The following is a 13905-nucleotide window of genomic DNA, read 5'->3' as shown; positions in this document are numbered from 1 at the left end:
AATAATCCAAATACAGGATTATCCCAAAATCCCAAAATACAGGGCCCAAGTGCTACTCTACAAATTTTGGGAATAGTTTGGCGTGGACAGATCAGAAAAATACCAAATCAGGTACAGCAAAGGAGGCAGCCATTTCTTGTAGCAATCACAGTAAAACCAGTCACAGACCTTTGGAGGACTTTTAGGGTCTTGGAGAACTTTTGTGCCACATTTGGTCATATTAATATGCCTTTGGCAGAAATCAGCTAGGAAGAAAGTTGTCTGGCAGGGGAGCAAGCAACAACAAGAAGCCTTTGATGCCTGCAAAGATGCTGTGATCGAGCATGCACAATTCTACGCTCCTAAGCAAGGATATTCATTTGAATTTGTAACAATTCCGGATGATAGCGGTCTCCGGATTGTGGCAGACGACTGGGATGAAAAATCACAAAGAATCTGTAGGGTTTTGGTCCAAGGCATTACAAGGTTCTGCTATAAATCATAAAGCAACTTCTCCTCTTATTTTACATCCTTTGTTAATATCAGATTCTGGAGGTTTTGTATTTCAGGTGTCTTCGGTGAATGCCTGTGCCTTATCTAGAGGAGATAGCGTTGGAATTTCACTGAAATTTCACTGAATTTTTAGAGTTGGAAGGGACCATAGAGATCATCTAGTCCAACTCCCCTGCTGAAGCAGGATTGCCCAGAGCATGTCAGAGCACGTTACTCAGGGCTGCATCCAGGCGGGTCTGGAAAATCTCGAGAAGGGGACTCCACACCCTCCCTGGGCAGCCTGTTCCAGGGCTCTGGCACCCTCACCGGAAAGAAGTTTCTTCTCATATTCGAGCGGAACCTCCTATGTTCCAGCTTGTGCCCGTTGCCCCTCGTCCCGTCACTGGGAACCGCTGAAAAGAGTCTGGCTCCCTTCTCCTTCAACCCACCCTTCAGATACTTATAAGCATTGATAAGGTCTCCCCTCAGCCTTCTCTTCTCCAGGCTAAAGAGTCCCAGCTCTTTCAGCCTTTCTTCATAAGGGAGATGCTCCAATCCTTGAATCATCCTCGTTGCCCTTCGCTGGACTCTTTCCAGTAGTTCCCTATCCCTCTTGAATTGGGGAGCCCAGAACTGGATGCAGTATTCCAGTTGTGGCCTCACCAGCGCAGAGCAGAGGGGGAGAATGACTTTATGGGGGGATGCTTTATGGGGGAATGCTGTTATTGGTGTTGCAAACCCAACATGGAATTGAAGTTCAATCTGAAAAAGCACAAGCTGGCCCCAGCTCTGGAAGCCTCTGCTGAGCTCTGGAAGGGATGTGTCTCCAAACCAGGCGTCTCAGCTCCCTCTAGGGCCAAAGGAAAGGTAAAAGCACTTCCAAAAGTTGCTCCAATTGCTCTTAAAATCCTCCGTGGAGGGTCCTGCGCCCCCCCACTCCCGGCTCTGTGGTGAGAAGATCACGCAGAGACGGCTGTTGGGGTCCCTAATGGTGATGTCCGTGGCCACCAAGGTGATGGCAAGCCAGCCCTAGTTGCCTGTAGCCAAGCTCAAGATGCCAGAACCCTGTGCTTCAATATTCCTGCTCCACCAGGGAAGAGCCTCGGGCGGTGGTTGGACATTTGAAGCCCAAGGGAGGAAAAAGCCCAGGGGGGGTCCCAGAGCCACATCTGCCAGCCCCACACCCTCCCGCCCGCTCCCCCAACCAGACCAGCCCGTGTCCTGTTTGTCCCTTGTCCCCTTCTCCTGCTCATCAGCCCCACCCTGGGAACGAGGGACTCCATGCCCAGAGCTGGACCTCCCTGCGGCGCCCAGTGCTGGGGACATTACTGAGCACAGGGACAAGAGGGGACAGGACCAGCACCCATCCAATGTCCAGGAAACCTGGGGGGGTCCTTACAGGACCCCCAGCCCTCCTGGTGAGCAGATGGGGACGGGGGCCATGAAGGAAATAGCTGCTTTCTGGCAGACCTGGAGGCCGGTGGCCAGCAGAGGGAAGGAAGGGGCCTCCGAGGTTGCCCCCTTGGGAGCTCCTCGCCATGTGCGGTGGCTCCGTTCCCAGGCTGAGCTCTCATTTCCTATCGGAAACAACCGCATCTCCTTTCCCTTCGGCTCCATGCAGTGCTGCTGTGTCGTCCGTTCCCCCCCCCCCCCCCCGCCCGCCCCCGGCTGGCTCCTGCGGGTGGCCTGTCCTCAACGGGAACAGACCCCCGGGGTGGAGGCACTTGGGAAGGATGGAGAACCCCAAAGCTAATAAAAAAGGCAATAAAGGAGCTTCCCTTTATAGACTAACGGGGTTTATGTTATTTGTGCCATGTCCTGTTCCACTCCTTTTTTCTCCTGGGCTAACGAGGGCAGCCAAACGAATCGCCGAACACCTCGTTAGGACCCTGCTGTGGCTAATTGCAGAGGTGGGGCCCCAGCAAAGTGTCTGCAACTGGGGATGGAGAGGACTCGCCCAAGCCTGGGCAGAGAAGGGAGTCTCCTCCTCGGAGCATCCCAAGGGACAAGGGGGTGGCCACCTCGGGCTTGGGAAGCCCCTCTCCCTCCGCCCCCCCGCACGCAGGAGGGCGCGTGGGGGGGGGTTTGCCACCCTCTCCCCACTCCATTGGTAAAGCCGCCTCGTTGAGCAAGAGGGGACCGACGAGATTTCCATGAACAAACTTCCTGCAGGGAGCAAAGGGCGGCCGGGACCACGTCCCTGCCCGATCACCACCACCTCCTGGGGACATACGGACAGAGAAGGGACCGCTAACAGTGGCCACGGGGAGGAGGAGGAGGGCAAGCCCAGGCTGAAGGAGGTATGTGGGTGGGGGGAGAGGCATGGGACACCCTTTTAAGAGGCTGTCAGTGCTTCTTGTGTCACCGCTCGCGTGGTCACGTCCCAAGGTGCGAGCTGGCCTGGTCCTTCAGCTTCCCCTCTCTGCCCACAGGCAATGGCGGCCACCACGGTGACCGACTCTGGGGGCGTGAGGATCATCACAGAGGTCATCCCGGCCACAGACCCCCGAGCGGCCCAGCTGGCCTCCAGTTCCAGGCCACCCGCCTCCACCGTGTTGTCGTTTCAAGTCCAAGGCTTCAGAAAAGCTCAGCCCAAGGCGCTGGGGGTGAGACACGGGGTCCCCAGGAGGGTGACGGGGCACCTCAGGGACAAAACAGGGACTGAGTATCCTCAGGGATTATCCTGCTTGAGGTCCTCCTTGGTTGGGGCAGAGGTGACATTTGGGACCAGCTCTCTTGGCCAAAGGACACGGTGTAACAGTGGGATGGGATGGGACACGGCCAGCAGCAACGGTGACATCCATCCTTTGCGGGTGCTGGCAGAGAGGCAGCGCTTTGGGGCCAAGAGTGACCCAGGGCTGCTGGGGTGGGGGGGAATCCCTCTCCTCCATCCTTCCCCCCCAGACCATCCATATCTTCACTGGGATCATCCACATCTGCTTCGGGATCATCCTGACGTTGTCAGAGCACGGGACCCATTCCCTGCCTGTGGCCAGCGGGGTCCTCTTCTGGCTCGGGCTCCTGGTAAGCAGGGACGTGCTTGACCTTCACCTCCTTGTCATCCAACGAGGACAGGGGGATCTCGGTGGATTGGGGACCAGATCCCCTCGTCACCAGGGCCTCCTCTTACCCCCACATCTTCTAGGGTGCCTCTGGGGATGGAGGGGGCTCCACGTGCAGCCCCTCGTAGCCGGAGGGGCGCCAGGACTTGCGGGGACGGGTGACAGGGAGGGGGTACCTTGCTGCTGATGCCCTCCTTCCTCTGTTTTCGGAGCAGCTCCTGCTCTCGGGCTCTCTGCTGGTGGAAAGTGAGAAAAGAGATAACATCTTGCTGGTAAAGTGTCCCCCCCCCCTTTGTTGCTTCTGTGACTTGGGCTGGTGGGTCCCCTCCGCAGCCTGGATTCACCCCGCAGAATCTACGGCGAGGCACCCTCAGTGTCTCACCCTTCTCATCAACCAGAGGGTGGGGAAATCCTTCACGCTTCAGGGCCTCCACGAGACCCTTGGAGCTTGGTGGAGTCACTCTCGGATGATGGGGACAAAAGGGGACACGGAGGGTGGCTGTCCTGGGTGGCTTCTCCAGGAATATATTGTCCTGAGTTGAATAATCCAGGTCGGTGCCCCCCACCCCGGCTCAGGCAGCTCAAACAGAAACCCCGGGCAGCGTCTCCCTCGGTTCTGGGGCACCTCATGGGGGTCTCTGTCAGGGTGGGCATCCTGCTGCCACCCGCACAGCTCCTGGCGGGTGCTCTTGGTGGGCGCAAAAAGGACAGAGCTGCTGATGGGGAGGTGACCCCCACACAGGTGAAAACCTGCTGCGTGGTCAACATGGGGGTCATCCTCAGCACGCTGGTGGCCACCCTCCTCCACACCACGGCCATCACTCGCGATATCCCTGGCTGCGAGCACAACGCGCCGTACCAGCTGAGACCCGAATGGTGCTCTGACATTGAGAACAAGGTAGAGCCTCCCGGTCCTGCTCCGGCGGTGGGTCCGAGCTTCCCTGGGCGGTTGCCATCCAGGGGGGAGGGGGACGAAGGACCCGCTGGGCAACTCCCACTCTCCTCCTCGCAGATGCTGAGCAACGGGCTGGACTCCATGTTCGTCGTCTTCTGCCTCTTGGAGTTCTGCGCGGCGGTGGCGGCCCTGGCCTTCGGCTACAACGCCGTCAAGCAGCACAACTACACACGGATGGTGAGGGGGACGGGGCCCTGGGGACACCAGGGTCACCGGGGGCGCAGCATTACCCACCCCCTTCCTTCCTCTGAGGGGCCGCCCCATGGAGGTCTCTCTGCATGACCCCAAAAGCGGGGTTTCCCCCCTTTTTCCTCTCTCAGGCGCTGTAGCCATGGCCAAGCCCGCAGCCATCCCGTTAAGAACCACCGGACGCCCCTGAGGTGCTGCAGCTGAGGTGCTGCAGCCCAGCGGGGGCTCCTTGGTGCCTGATGGTGGAGCCAGATGGAGCCGAAGACCCCTCCGCTCCCCGGGCCTGGGCCTGGCCCCAGGAAGGAGACCGTTCTCTGAGGGTTTGGCCCCCAATAAAGGCCTCTCCCCCCAGCGCAGGCCACACATCTCTCCGGGACTCCGTCAGGGAGTGGGGGGCCGTCGTACCGGGTGGGATTAGGTGGGGTTGGAGGGCACCGGGAACAGGCCGCCGCGGTGATTGGCACCGGTACGGGCCTGCCCGGCACAAACATGGCGGCCTCCGCTTAGCGCCGTCGGAGAGGCGGGAAGAGCTGCCCGACACTAAAATGGCGATTCGGGGGTCGCTCGGCGGCGTCGCGCTTCCCCTCTGCGCATGCGCGCGGTGGCGCGCCGACTCGCTGACGTCATCTCCCGGCGCCGACGGGGAAGGGGCCGCGTGGAGAATGGAGGGGGAGCGCGGGGCGGGCCTGGGCCCTGAGGAGCCCAAGGGGGAGGCCCCGGCTCCGGCTCCGGTCCGGAGGCGTCGGAAAGCCGCCAAGAAGCGAAAGGAGGCGGTGGCGGCCATCCCGCGGGGCAGGCCCAAGTCGGGGCGGGTGTGGAAGGACCCCGGCAAGAAGAGGTGGGCGCCGTGGAGGGGTGCGTCAGGCCTCTGGGAGGGGTCTCCAGGGTCGGGGGGGGAGGCTCTTTGGAGGGGGCTGTGGGGGAGGTAGGGCTGTTCGGGGGTTCTTGAATTCAGGGGGGAGGCTCTGCCGGTGCTTTAGGGGGAGACAGGGCCGTTTTGGGGGTGGGCGGGCCCAGGAGGGACGTGGGGCGAGCGGGGCTGCTTTGGTGGGGGCCATGGGGGTGGTTTTTAGGGGGACTCCGGGGTTATCCATAGACTTTAGGGAGGACTCGGAGGGGACAGGGGTGTTTTGGGGGAGTCCTGAGGTGGGGGGAAGGTTTGGAGGGGATGTCGAGGGGCCGAGGCTGCTGTGGGAAGCTCTGGGCTGGGGGAGTTTCACAGGGTTATGGCCCGAGGAGTTTCTAGAGGGGGCCCCGGGCGGGGGGGGGAAGGCTGCGTAGGGTTTCTGTGGGCTGTGGGGAGCTCAGCTCTGCCTCTTCCAACTCCTGACACGGCCCGTCTGCCCGCTCAGGTTCTCACACATGATCCAGGACAAGGCCCTTCGCACCTCCTGGGCGCGGAAGATGAAGGAACGGCAGGAGAAGAAGCTCGTCCAGGACCTGGCACGGCAGTTGCAGGAGGGGAAGCAGAGAGAGCGAGAGGTAACGGGACTCGGGAGCTGGACCTTGGGCTCGGGACCCCGCAGGCAGCATCGCGCAGCCCCTCCACGCCTGCTCTCTCCATGGGGCAGCTTCCCCGGGCAGCCGGGGGCTGTGCTGGCCCTCGGTTGGAGCCACCCACTCCCTTTGCCAGGGCGACCTCAGGGCCACATTGCAAAGTCAGGGCTTGACCAGAGACTTTCCACCTCTTTCCATAGACAACTCCCCGTCTTTTGTTTGTTTGTTTTTTTGTGGGTTTTTTTTTTTTTTCTTGGTTGGAAGGGACCTTTAAGATCATTGAGTCCAAACAACAACAACAAAAAAAAAACAAACCAAAACAAAAAGCCAACACCAAAACAAAACCAAAACAAACACCCACCCACAAACAGGCACAACCCAACAGTCTCGGGCACTAGAGCATGTCCTGAAGTGCCACGTCTACATGTTTCTTAAATACCTCCAGGGATGGAGACTCCACCACCTCCCTGGGCAGGCTGTTCCAGTGCCTGACCACCCTCTCAGGAAAGTAATTCTTCCTGATATCTAATCTAATCCTCCCCTGCCCCAACTTCAGACCGTTTCCTCTGGTCCTGCCGTTATTCCCTTGGGAGAAGAGGCCAACACCCACCTCTCTACACCTTCCTTTCAGGGAGTTGTAGAGGGCAATGAGGTCCCCCCTCAGCCTCCTCTTCTCCAAACTAAACATGCCCAGTTCCCTCAGCCTCTCCTCCTATGACTTGTTCTCCAGACCCCTCACCAGCTTGGTGGCTCTCCTCTGGACACGCTCCAGCAGCTCAATGTCCTTCCTGGAGTGAGGGGCCCAGAACTGAACACAGCACTCGAGGGGAGGCCTCACCAGTGCCCAGTCCAGAGGCACCATCACTGCCCTACTCCTGCTGGCCACGCTGTTCCTGACACAGGTCAGGATGCCGTTGGCCTTCTTGGCCACCTGGGCACGCTGCTGGCTCATGTTCAGCCGGCTGGCCACCAACACCCCCAGGTCCTTTTCTGCTGGGCAGCTTTCCAGCCACTCTGCCCCCAGCCTGTAGCGCTGCCTGGGGTTGTTGTGACCGAAATGCAGGACCCGGCACTTGGCCTTATTAAACCTCATCCCATTGGCCTTGGCCCATCGATCCAACCTGTCCGGGTCCCTCTGTAGAGCCTTCCGACCCTCAAGCAGATCAACACTCCCACCTAGTTTGGTGTCATCTGCAAACTTACTGCGTGTACGCTCAATCCCCTCAGCCAGATCATCAATAAAGATATTAAACAAGACCGGCCCCAAAACTGAGTCTCTGCCCCTATCCCCGGCTTCGGGAGGAGGGGAGCTCTGTGGCAGAGCCCTGCGGGGTGCCAGCCTCACAGCGGGCACAAATCCCACCGCCTTGCCCTTCTCCCGGCCAGCGGGGAGGGGTGAATTCCCTGTCTTCCTGCCAAATCCAGGCCGCGACGGTCACTGACTCGGAATAAACTCATTCAGTCGGTTCGAGCCTCGTGTCGGGGGGTGGGAGGGGGAGGTGGGAAATCGCTGCTGCCTTGGCTTTGTGCAGCAGATTTCATGCTTGGGCAAGTGTTGCTGATGCTGCCGTAGCCGTTGCGGCTTCCCGAGCGGTGTGGGCATCAGCCACGGGGCGATACGGGTTTGGGTTTAAGGACCGGAGAGAGGAAGGGGAGGGATCCACAGGGAATGTTTTGGTGCTGCTCCCACAGGAGAAGAAGCGGCGGCGAGAGGAGAACCTGAAACGGCGGCTGGAGAACGAGCGGAAGGCGGAGATTGTCCAAGTGGTGAGTTTTGGTCCCGCTCCTGGCTGGGGGCACCGCGGTGGCCTCCAGACCCCTGGCACTGGGCTCCAGTTTGCTCCAGTTCCTCTCCCTGGCTCCTCCTTTGAAGGATACTGGGAGGACTGGGGACAACTTCTCTTTCAAGCTTGAGAAAAGCAGGGAGGGCGTCACGATGTGGTGATCAAACAAGGGAAACTGGGCATCAATGGGGCTTTCATGGGGGGAAGTCAGGGCTTTTCCATCTGGAGGAGACCTGGGAGGACCTGCACACCCACGCGGTGGTGGCAAGGACGGGGTTGTCACCTGTCCCCTCTGACACAGGAGCTGGGGGAACTTGGAGAGATTCCCAGGGAGGAGTTTTAGGATAAATACGATCAGGAAATGGATGGCTCCATGGACAGACTTTGGTTGTTGAGGAAGGAGATCCCATCCCTGGGATGGTCCTGGTGGACAACAGAGTGCCTGTGAGCCAGCAGTGTGCCCTGGTGGCCATAAAGGCCAATGGCATCCTGGGGTGCATCAGGAAGAGTGTGGCCAGCAGGTGGAGGGAGGTCATCCTCCCCCTCTGCTCTGCCCTGGGGAGGCCCCATCTGGAGCACTGGGACCAGTTCTGGGCTCCCCAGTTCCAGAAGGACAGGGAACTGCTGGAGAGGGTGCAGCAGAGGGCTACAAGGATGATGAGGGGACTAGAACATCTCTCTGATGAGGAAAGGCTGAGGGACTTGGGGCTTTTTAGTCTGGAGAAGAGAAGACTGAGGGGGGATCTGATCAACACCTATAAATACTTAAAGGGTGGGTGTCAGGAGAATGGGGCCAGTCTTTTTCCAGTGGTGCCCAGGGACAGGACAAGAGGGAACGGGCACAAACTTGACCATAAGAAGTTCCATCTCAACATGAGGAGGAACTTCTTTCCTGTGAGGGTGGCAGAGCCCTGGAAGAGGCTGCCCAGAGAGGTGGTGGAGTCTCCGTCTCTGGAGACATTCCAAACCCGCCTGGACACGTTCCTGTGGGACCTGCTCTGGGTGGACCTGCTCTGGCAGGGGGTTGGAGGAGATGATCTCCAGAGGTCCCTTCCAACCCCGTATCATTCTGGGATTCTGTGATCCCACGCCTCCGTGCGGGGGGGGCCTGGCTTCCACTGGGGCTGTGCCGGCCGTGCTCAGGGGTGGGAAACTGGGAGCTCCCCCCCCTCCCCAGCACGGTCCCTACCCCTAAACCCCCCTTTTTTTTCCTTCCCCCCCCCCCCAGATCCGGAACCCGCTGAAGCTCAAACGGGCCAAGAAGAAGCAGCTGCGGCGGGTGGAGAAGCGGGACACGCTGGCCCTGCTCCAGAAGACACCCGTGCGGCGCAAAGCGGCCACCGAGTGAGACGGGGCCACCGGTCCCGGGGTTTCTGCGGGTCCCCCTCCTCTCCAGGGACGTTTCCTCGCCTCGGCGGGCAGGAGTCGCTGCCCGGGGCCATCGGTGTTGGACAGACAGAAGGACAAAAACTGCGCCGTGACCCTCTGGAACCTGCTGCTGGATGCCAACCAACCCCCCTGCCCTGTGAAGTCAAGGGGTCTTGAAGAACAGCTTTACTTGCCCAAATCTGCTTTTTCTTCATAAAAATGAGTAGGAACTGACCCAAACTCACCTCCAACGGCTCCTTGGGGGGGGGAGCGGGGAGGACTGGTGGCTCCGGTTTGGGGCCTTCCCTCTCCCAAAGCAGAGCTCCCGTGGCCTTCCTGGGGTCACAGAGCGTGGTGGCCCCTTGCCCCCTGAGGCTCCCCTTCCTCGGGGGGGGGTCTCGTCCCCCTGGGAACGAGCCCTGGAGCCTGTCACCAAAGGGAGGGGACACGGTGCCTCCTGTCACCCTTCTCCAGGGGTGCTGGGGGCCAGGGTGGGTTTGGGAGGGGGAGGCGGTTGGAAGGAAGGGGCTTGGGATGGGAAACCCACGTGGAATTTTTTCACCTTTCCGGTTTTTCTTGCTCTATAAACGCCCCTTTCTCCATTCCTGTCGAGGGCTGCGTCTTCAGCCTGCTGGGGGCGGCCGGGGGGGGGGACACACAAGGGTGTCACTGGGTGGGCAAACACATGGCTGGGGGGGGATAAGCCCTTGCTTGCTGGGGGGGGGGGGGCACGAGCTTGTGGCTCCAGATGGGGCAGTGGCCATGGGGGGGCGCTGGCCTTGTGCCCCCCCCCCACTCTCCCCGAGCATGGGGGTGGGTTAATCACAGTCTGGGGACATCTCAGGGGTTCCAAATTTGGGGGGGGGGGGGGGTAAAGCTCCCTGTTGCCCCCACTGAGTAGAAAAATGGGAGGGGGTGTTCCTACCCACGCCGAGGGGTGAATGACCCGGCGGGAGTTATGGGGTGCAGTGGAGCCGTGGGGCGACTGCCAGCCTGGCCCGGGGAGGGGGGGTCATGGGGCACGGAGGGCTCTGCCCTGGCAACTAGCCGGGGGTTAATGATTGCCCAGGCGATAGGAGCGGGTGTGAGGCATGTAGAGCCCTGCCTTTCCCACCCACTCCCTCCCCACAACCACGGCACCACTCCCGGCTGGGTAAGAGGGGCCTTGAAGCCCATCCCCGTGGTTTCGGGGGGGGGGGTTTGTAGGGGGGTTACTTTCCTGGTGGGGGGGGTGTGTGGAGGCTGGGGGGTGGGGGGGGCGTCCATGGGTGAACTCCTACGTGAGCGAACGCAGTGTCTCCTCCCAGGGCTGGGCTGGAGCCAGGACTTTGCCGGGCTCCTTGCCCGCTGCTGTGGCCTGTGTGGCTTCCCCGCCGCACGCAGGGCAAACGGGGGCTGTAAGGGACCGGGGAGGGGTGGGGTGGGGGGCTCGTAGCCCCGGCCCCCAACTTGCCCCCAACTCCCTACTTTGGTTCCGCCCTGGGGGTGCAGAGGAGGAGTGCAGGAAGAGGGGATGGTGGGTGCTGGGGACGCCCCGGGGAGAGAAGGAAAAGGGAGTGTTCCTGCTGCTGGGCAGGTTGGGGGGGGCTTCTGGAGGGGTTTGAGGGGCTTCTGGAGGGGTTTGAGGGGCTTCTGGAAGGGTTGGAGGGCTACTGGAGGGATGAGGGGGCTTCTGGAGGGGTTTGAGGAGCTTCTGAAGGGGTTTGAGGGGCTACTGGAGGGATGAGGGGGCTTCTGGAGGGGTTTGAGGGGCTTCTGAAGGGTTTTGGGGGGCTTCTCGAGGGGTTTGAGGGGCTACTGGAGGGATGAGGGGGCTTCTGGAGGGGTTTGAGGGGCTTCTGAAGGGGTTTGGGGGGCTTCTGGAAGGGTTGGAGGGCTACTGGAGGGATGAGGGGACTGCTGGAGGGATTTGGGGGGCTACTGGAGGAGTTTGGGGGTGTGGGGGTGTTGCATGTCCTCAGGGATGGGGGGGGGACCAGGGAAGGAGGGATGCCAGGGGGGCCGGGTGGACCACAAACCCCATGGTGTGGTCACCAAGGGCTGTAGCCCTTCGTTAGGATCCTTGGGGACACCTCAGGGGATGCCCCCAAATGTGTGTGGGGGGGGGAAGAGCTCCCGGTTGCCCCCACTGAGTAGGAACTGGGTGGGGGGTTCCCACCTCAGGGGGGCTGCCAGCCCATGGTGGGCCACCAAACAGCGCACCCCCCCTTCCCTGGTCAGGGTGACCATGGGAAGCTCAAGGATGGGGGTGATGCTCATCTCCATCCCCAGGTGCACCATGGTGGAGGTGAAGGTGACACCCCAGTCCTCGCTGGCCGACCGGCCGGTGCAGGTGCAGGTGCGGGGACTGTCCCCCTCCCAGCTCGTCACCCTGCGGGTGTCACTGACGGACGAACACGGCGAGTGCTTCCAGTCCCGCACCTTCTTCCGTGCCGATGCCGGGGGCGAGGTGGACCCCGGGCGTCACCCCGCCCTGGGGGGCAGCTACGCCGGGGTCTGGCCCATGGGGATCTTCTGGTTCCTGCAGCCTGACACCCTCTTCCGACGGCTGGTCAAGAGGGACGTGGCCGGCAGCCCCTTCCTCGTCCGTCTGGAGGTCTTCGATGGCGTCCGCCTGGTCACCGGGCCACAGGACCAGCCGCTGGCCTCCTGCGAGGCCGAGCGGTGGTACGTGGGTCCCGGCGTCCAGAGGGTGCCCATCCGGGAGGGCAGGGTCCGCGGGGCCCTCTTCTTGCCACCCGGTGAGAAACGGGGTGCGGGAAACCCCCAAGTTGCCCAGTTTTGTCCCATCAAGGACACCCTGGGACGTGGGATGGCACCGGTGGCTCCTCTCCACCATCGGTGTGATGGTCTCTCTGGTTGCCCACAGGACCGGGACCCTTCCCGGGGGTGATTGACCTCTTTGGGGGTGCTGGTGGCCTCATTGAGTTTCGAGCTGGGCTACTGGCCAGCCGGGGCTTCGCGGTGCTGGCACTGGCCTTCTTCGCCTACGATGACTTGCCCCGCACCCTGGCCCAACTCGACCTGGAGTATTTCGAGGAGGCGGCCGAGCTGCTCCTCCGGCACCCCAAGGTGAGTCCTGCAGAGCGATGGGTGGCCTCCCGTGAGCAAGGGTGGTCCTGGTGACAGAGAACGTCCCAGTGACCAGGGATGTCCTAGTGACTGGGGACATCCTGATAAGCAAGATGTCCAGGTGACTGGGGACATCCCAGTGACCAGGGATGTCCTGGTGACCAGGGACGTCCAGTTGAGCAGGACGTCCTGGTGATGTCCCAGTAAGCAGAATGTCCTGGTGACCAGACATGCCCCAGTAAGTGGGTTGTCCTTACCCGGGCAACCCACCAGGTTGTCCACCACATCCTGGTGACCAGGGATGTCCTGGCAAGCAAGGGATGCCCTGGTGACCAGGGATGTCCCAGTGAACTCATGACCATGGACGCCCTGGTGATGTCCCAGTAAGCAGGATGTCCTGGTGACCAGGGATGCCTTGGTGAGCAGGAATGCACTGGTGACTGGGGGACATCCCAGTGAGTAGGATATCCTAGTGACTGGGGACATCCTAATGAGCATGATGTCCTGGTGACCAGGGATGTCCCAGTAAATGGGTTGTCCGGGTGACATCCCAGTGAGTGGGATGTTGTGGTGATCAGGGATGTCCCCATGAGCTGGATGTCCTGGTGACCAGGGATGTCCTGGTGATCTGGGGTTGTCCCGGTGACTGAGGACATCCCGGTGACATCCCAGCAGTGCTGCCAGCTGGCTCCGTTTCCCCCCACTGCAGGTACGAGGCCCTGGCCTGGGTGTCGTCGGCGTCTCCAAAGGAGCAGAGGTGGCCCTGGCCATGGCCACCTTCCTCCCACAGGTGGTGGCCACGGTGTGGATCAACGGCACGGCCTTCCTTCACGGCAACCCTCTGGTCTACAAGGACCTCCGCATCCCCCCCATCCCTTACTACACCGAGCGCGTCATCTTCACGGAGGTGGGGGCCATGGACAACTCGGCCATCTTCGCCGACCCCCGGGACCCCACCTACAGCTCCTCGGCCATCCCGGTGGAGAAGATCCGAGGGAAGGTCCTCTTCGTGGTGGGGGAGGCCGACCGTAGCTTCAACAGCAAGCTCTTCGCCGAGTTGGCCATGGCACGGATGCCACCGGAGAGCGGTCGCCTCCTCTCCTACCCCGGGGCCGGGCACTTGATCGAACCCCCCGGTTCTCCGCTTTGTAGCATCTCCAGCATCCGAGGAACCCCCCGGCCCGTGGTGTGGGGGGGTGAAGCCCAAGCCCACGCCAAAGCCCAGGACCACTCGTGGCAGGAGATCGTCCAGTTCTTGGAGTTTCACTTGGGTCCCGCCGCCATCATGAAGCTGTGATGGCTGCGGGAAGGTCGGGGTGGGAGGGGGGGGGGCGGGAGAAAGGGGTCGGGGGGTACCCCCCGGGTTTGTCACCCCACTCAATAAAGTCAACTCTGCACTGGCGCTGCCTGAACTTATGGGGTGGGGACACCAGGTCCTGGCGATGACACACGGGAGGACCCCTATATATATATATATATATATAAAAGTAGATGTAGAGGCACAGCC

At 61.2% G+C, this 13905-nt stretch overlaps 3 protein-coding genes across 3 annotated transcripts; all 3 read left to right on the top strand.

Moving 5' to 3' along the window:
* Window positions 1-2700: 2700 nt before the first annotated feature.
* LOC141466130 (membrane-spanning 4-domains subfamily A member 15-like) lies at window positions 2701-5032 on the top strand. The gene is made up of 7 exons (XM_074149855.1): window positions 2701-2771; window positions 2904-3077; window positions 3376-3495; window positions 3749-3805; window positions 4276-4431; window positions 4546-4665; window positions 4809-5032. The coding sequence occupies exons 2-7, from the start codon at window positions 2907-2909 to the stop codon at window positions 4815-4817; spliced, it is 633 nt and encodes a 210-aa protein (XP_074005956.1). The 5' UTR covers window positions 2701-2771; window positions 2904-2906; the 3' UTR covers window positions 4818-5032.
* Window positions 5033-5315: 283 nt separating this feature from the next.
* On the top strand, window positions 5316-9927 carry CCDC86 (coiled-coil domain containing 86). Its single transcript, XM_074149816.1, has 4 exons — window positions 5316-5515; window positions 6030-6159; window positions 7867-7941; window positions 9187-9927. The coding sequence occupies exons 1-4, from the start codon at window positions 5340-5342 to the stop codon at window positions 9304-9306; spliced, it is 501 nt and encodes a 166-aa protein (XP_074005917.1). The 5' UTR covers window positions 5316-5339; the 3' UTR covers window positions 9307-9927.
* A 1677-nt stretch (window positions 9928-11604) lies between these two features.
* On the top strand, window positions 11605-13695 carry LOC141465937 (acyl-coenzyme A amino acid N-acyltransferase 1-like). Its single transcript, XM_074149631.1, has 3 exons — window positions 11605-12067; window positions 12196-12398; window positions 13108-13695. Exons 1-3 carry the CDS (start codon window positions 11605-11607, stop codon window positions 13693-13695), a joined length of 1254 nt encoding a protein of 417 aa, XP_074005732.1.
* The last annotated feature ends 210 nt before the right edge of the window (window positions 13696-13905 follow it).

The sequence above is a fragment of the Numenius arquata genome, chromosome 6 (genome assembly GCF_964106895.1).
Source record: "Numenius arquata chromosome 6, bNumArq3.hap1.1, whole genome shotgun sequence".
NCBI lineage: Eukaryota > Metazoa > Chordata > Aves > Charadriiformes > Scolopacidae > Numenius > Numenius arquata.
Note: the sequence above shows the minus strand (reverse complement) of the source record. Positions and strands in the feature narration are given on the sequence as shown.

Bases quoted from the DNA above. Each gene is read 5' to 3' on its own strand.
- LOC141466130 (XM_074149855.1), top strand. From the start codon at position 2,907: ATGGCGGCCACCACGGTGACCGACTCTGGGGGCGTGAGGATCATCACA. The intron at 3,078-3,375 runs GTGAGACACGGG...CTTCCCCCCCAG, and splicing joins CTCAGCCCAAGGCGCTGGGG to ACCATCCATATCTTCACTGG. The intron at 3,806-4,275 runs GTAAAGTGTCCC...ACCCCCACACAG, and splicing joins AAAGAGATAACATCTTGCTG to GTGAAAACCTGCTGCGTGGT.
- LOC141465937 (XM_074149631.1), top strand. From the start codon at position 11,605: ATGGTGGAGGTGAAGGTGACACCCCAGTCCTCGCTGGCCGACCGGCCG. The intron at 12,068-12,195 runs GTGAGAAACGGG...GGTTGCCCACAG, and splicing joins GGCCCTCTTCTTGCCACCCG to GACCGGGACCCTTCCCGGGG. The intron at 12,399-13,107 runs GTGAGTCCTGCA...CCCCCACTGCAG, and splicing joins TGCTCCTCCGGCACCCCAAG to GTACGAGGCCCTGGCCTGGG.
- CCDC86 (XM_074149816.1), top strand. From the start codon at position 5,340: ATGGAGGGGGAGCGCGGGGCGGGCCTGGGCCCTGAGGAGCCCAAGGGG. The intron at 5,516-6,029 runs GTGGGCGCCGTG...CTGCCCGCTCAG, and splicing joins AAGGACCCCGGCAAGAAGAG to GTTCTCACACATGATCCAGG. The intron at 6,160-7,866 runs GTAACGGGACTC...CTGCTCCCACAG, and splicing joins GGAAGCAGAGAGAGCGAGAG to GAGAAGAAGCGGCGGCGAGA.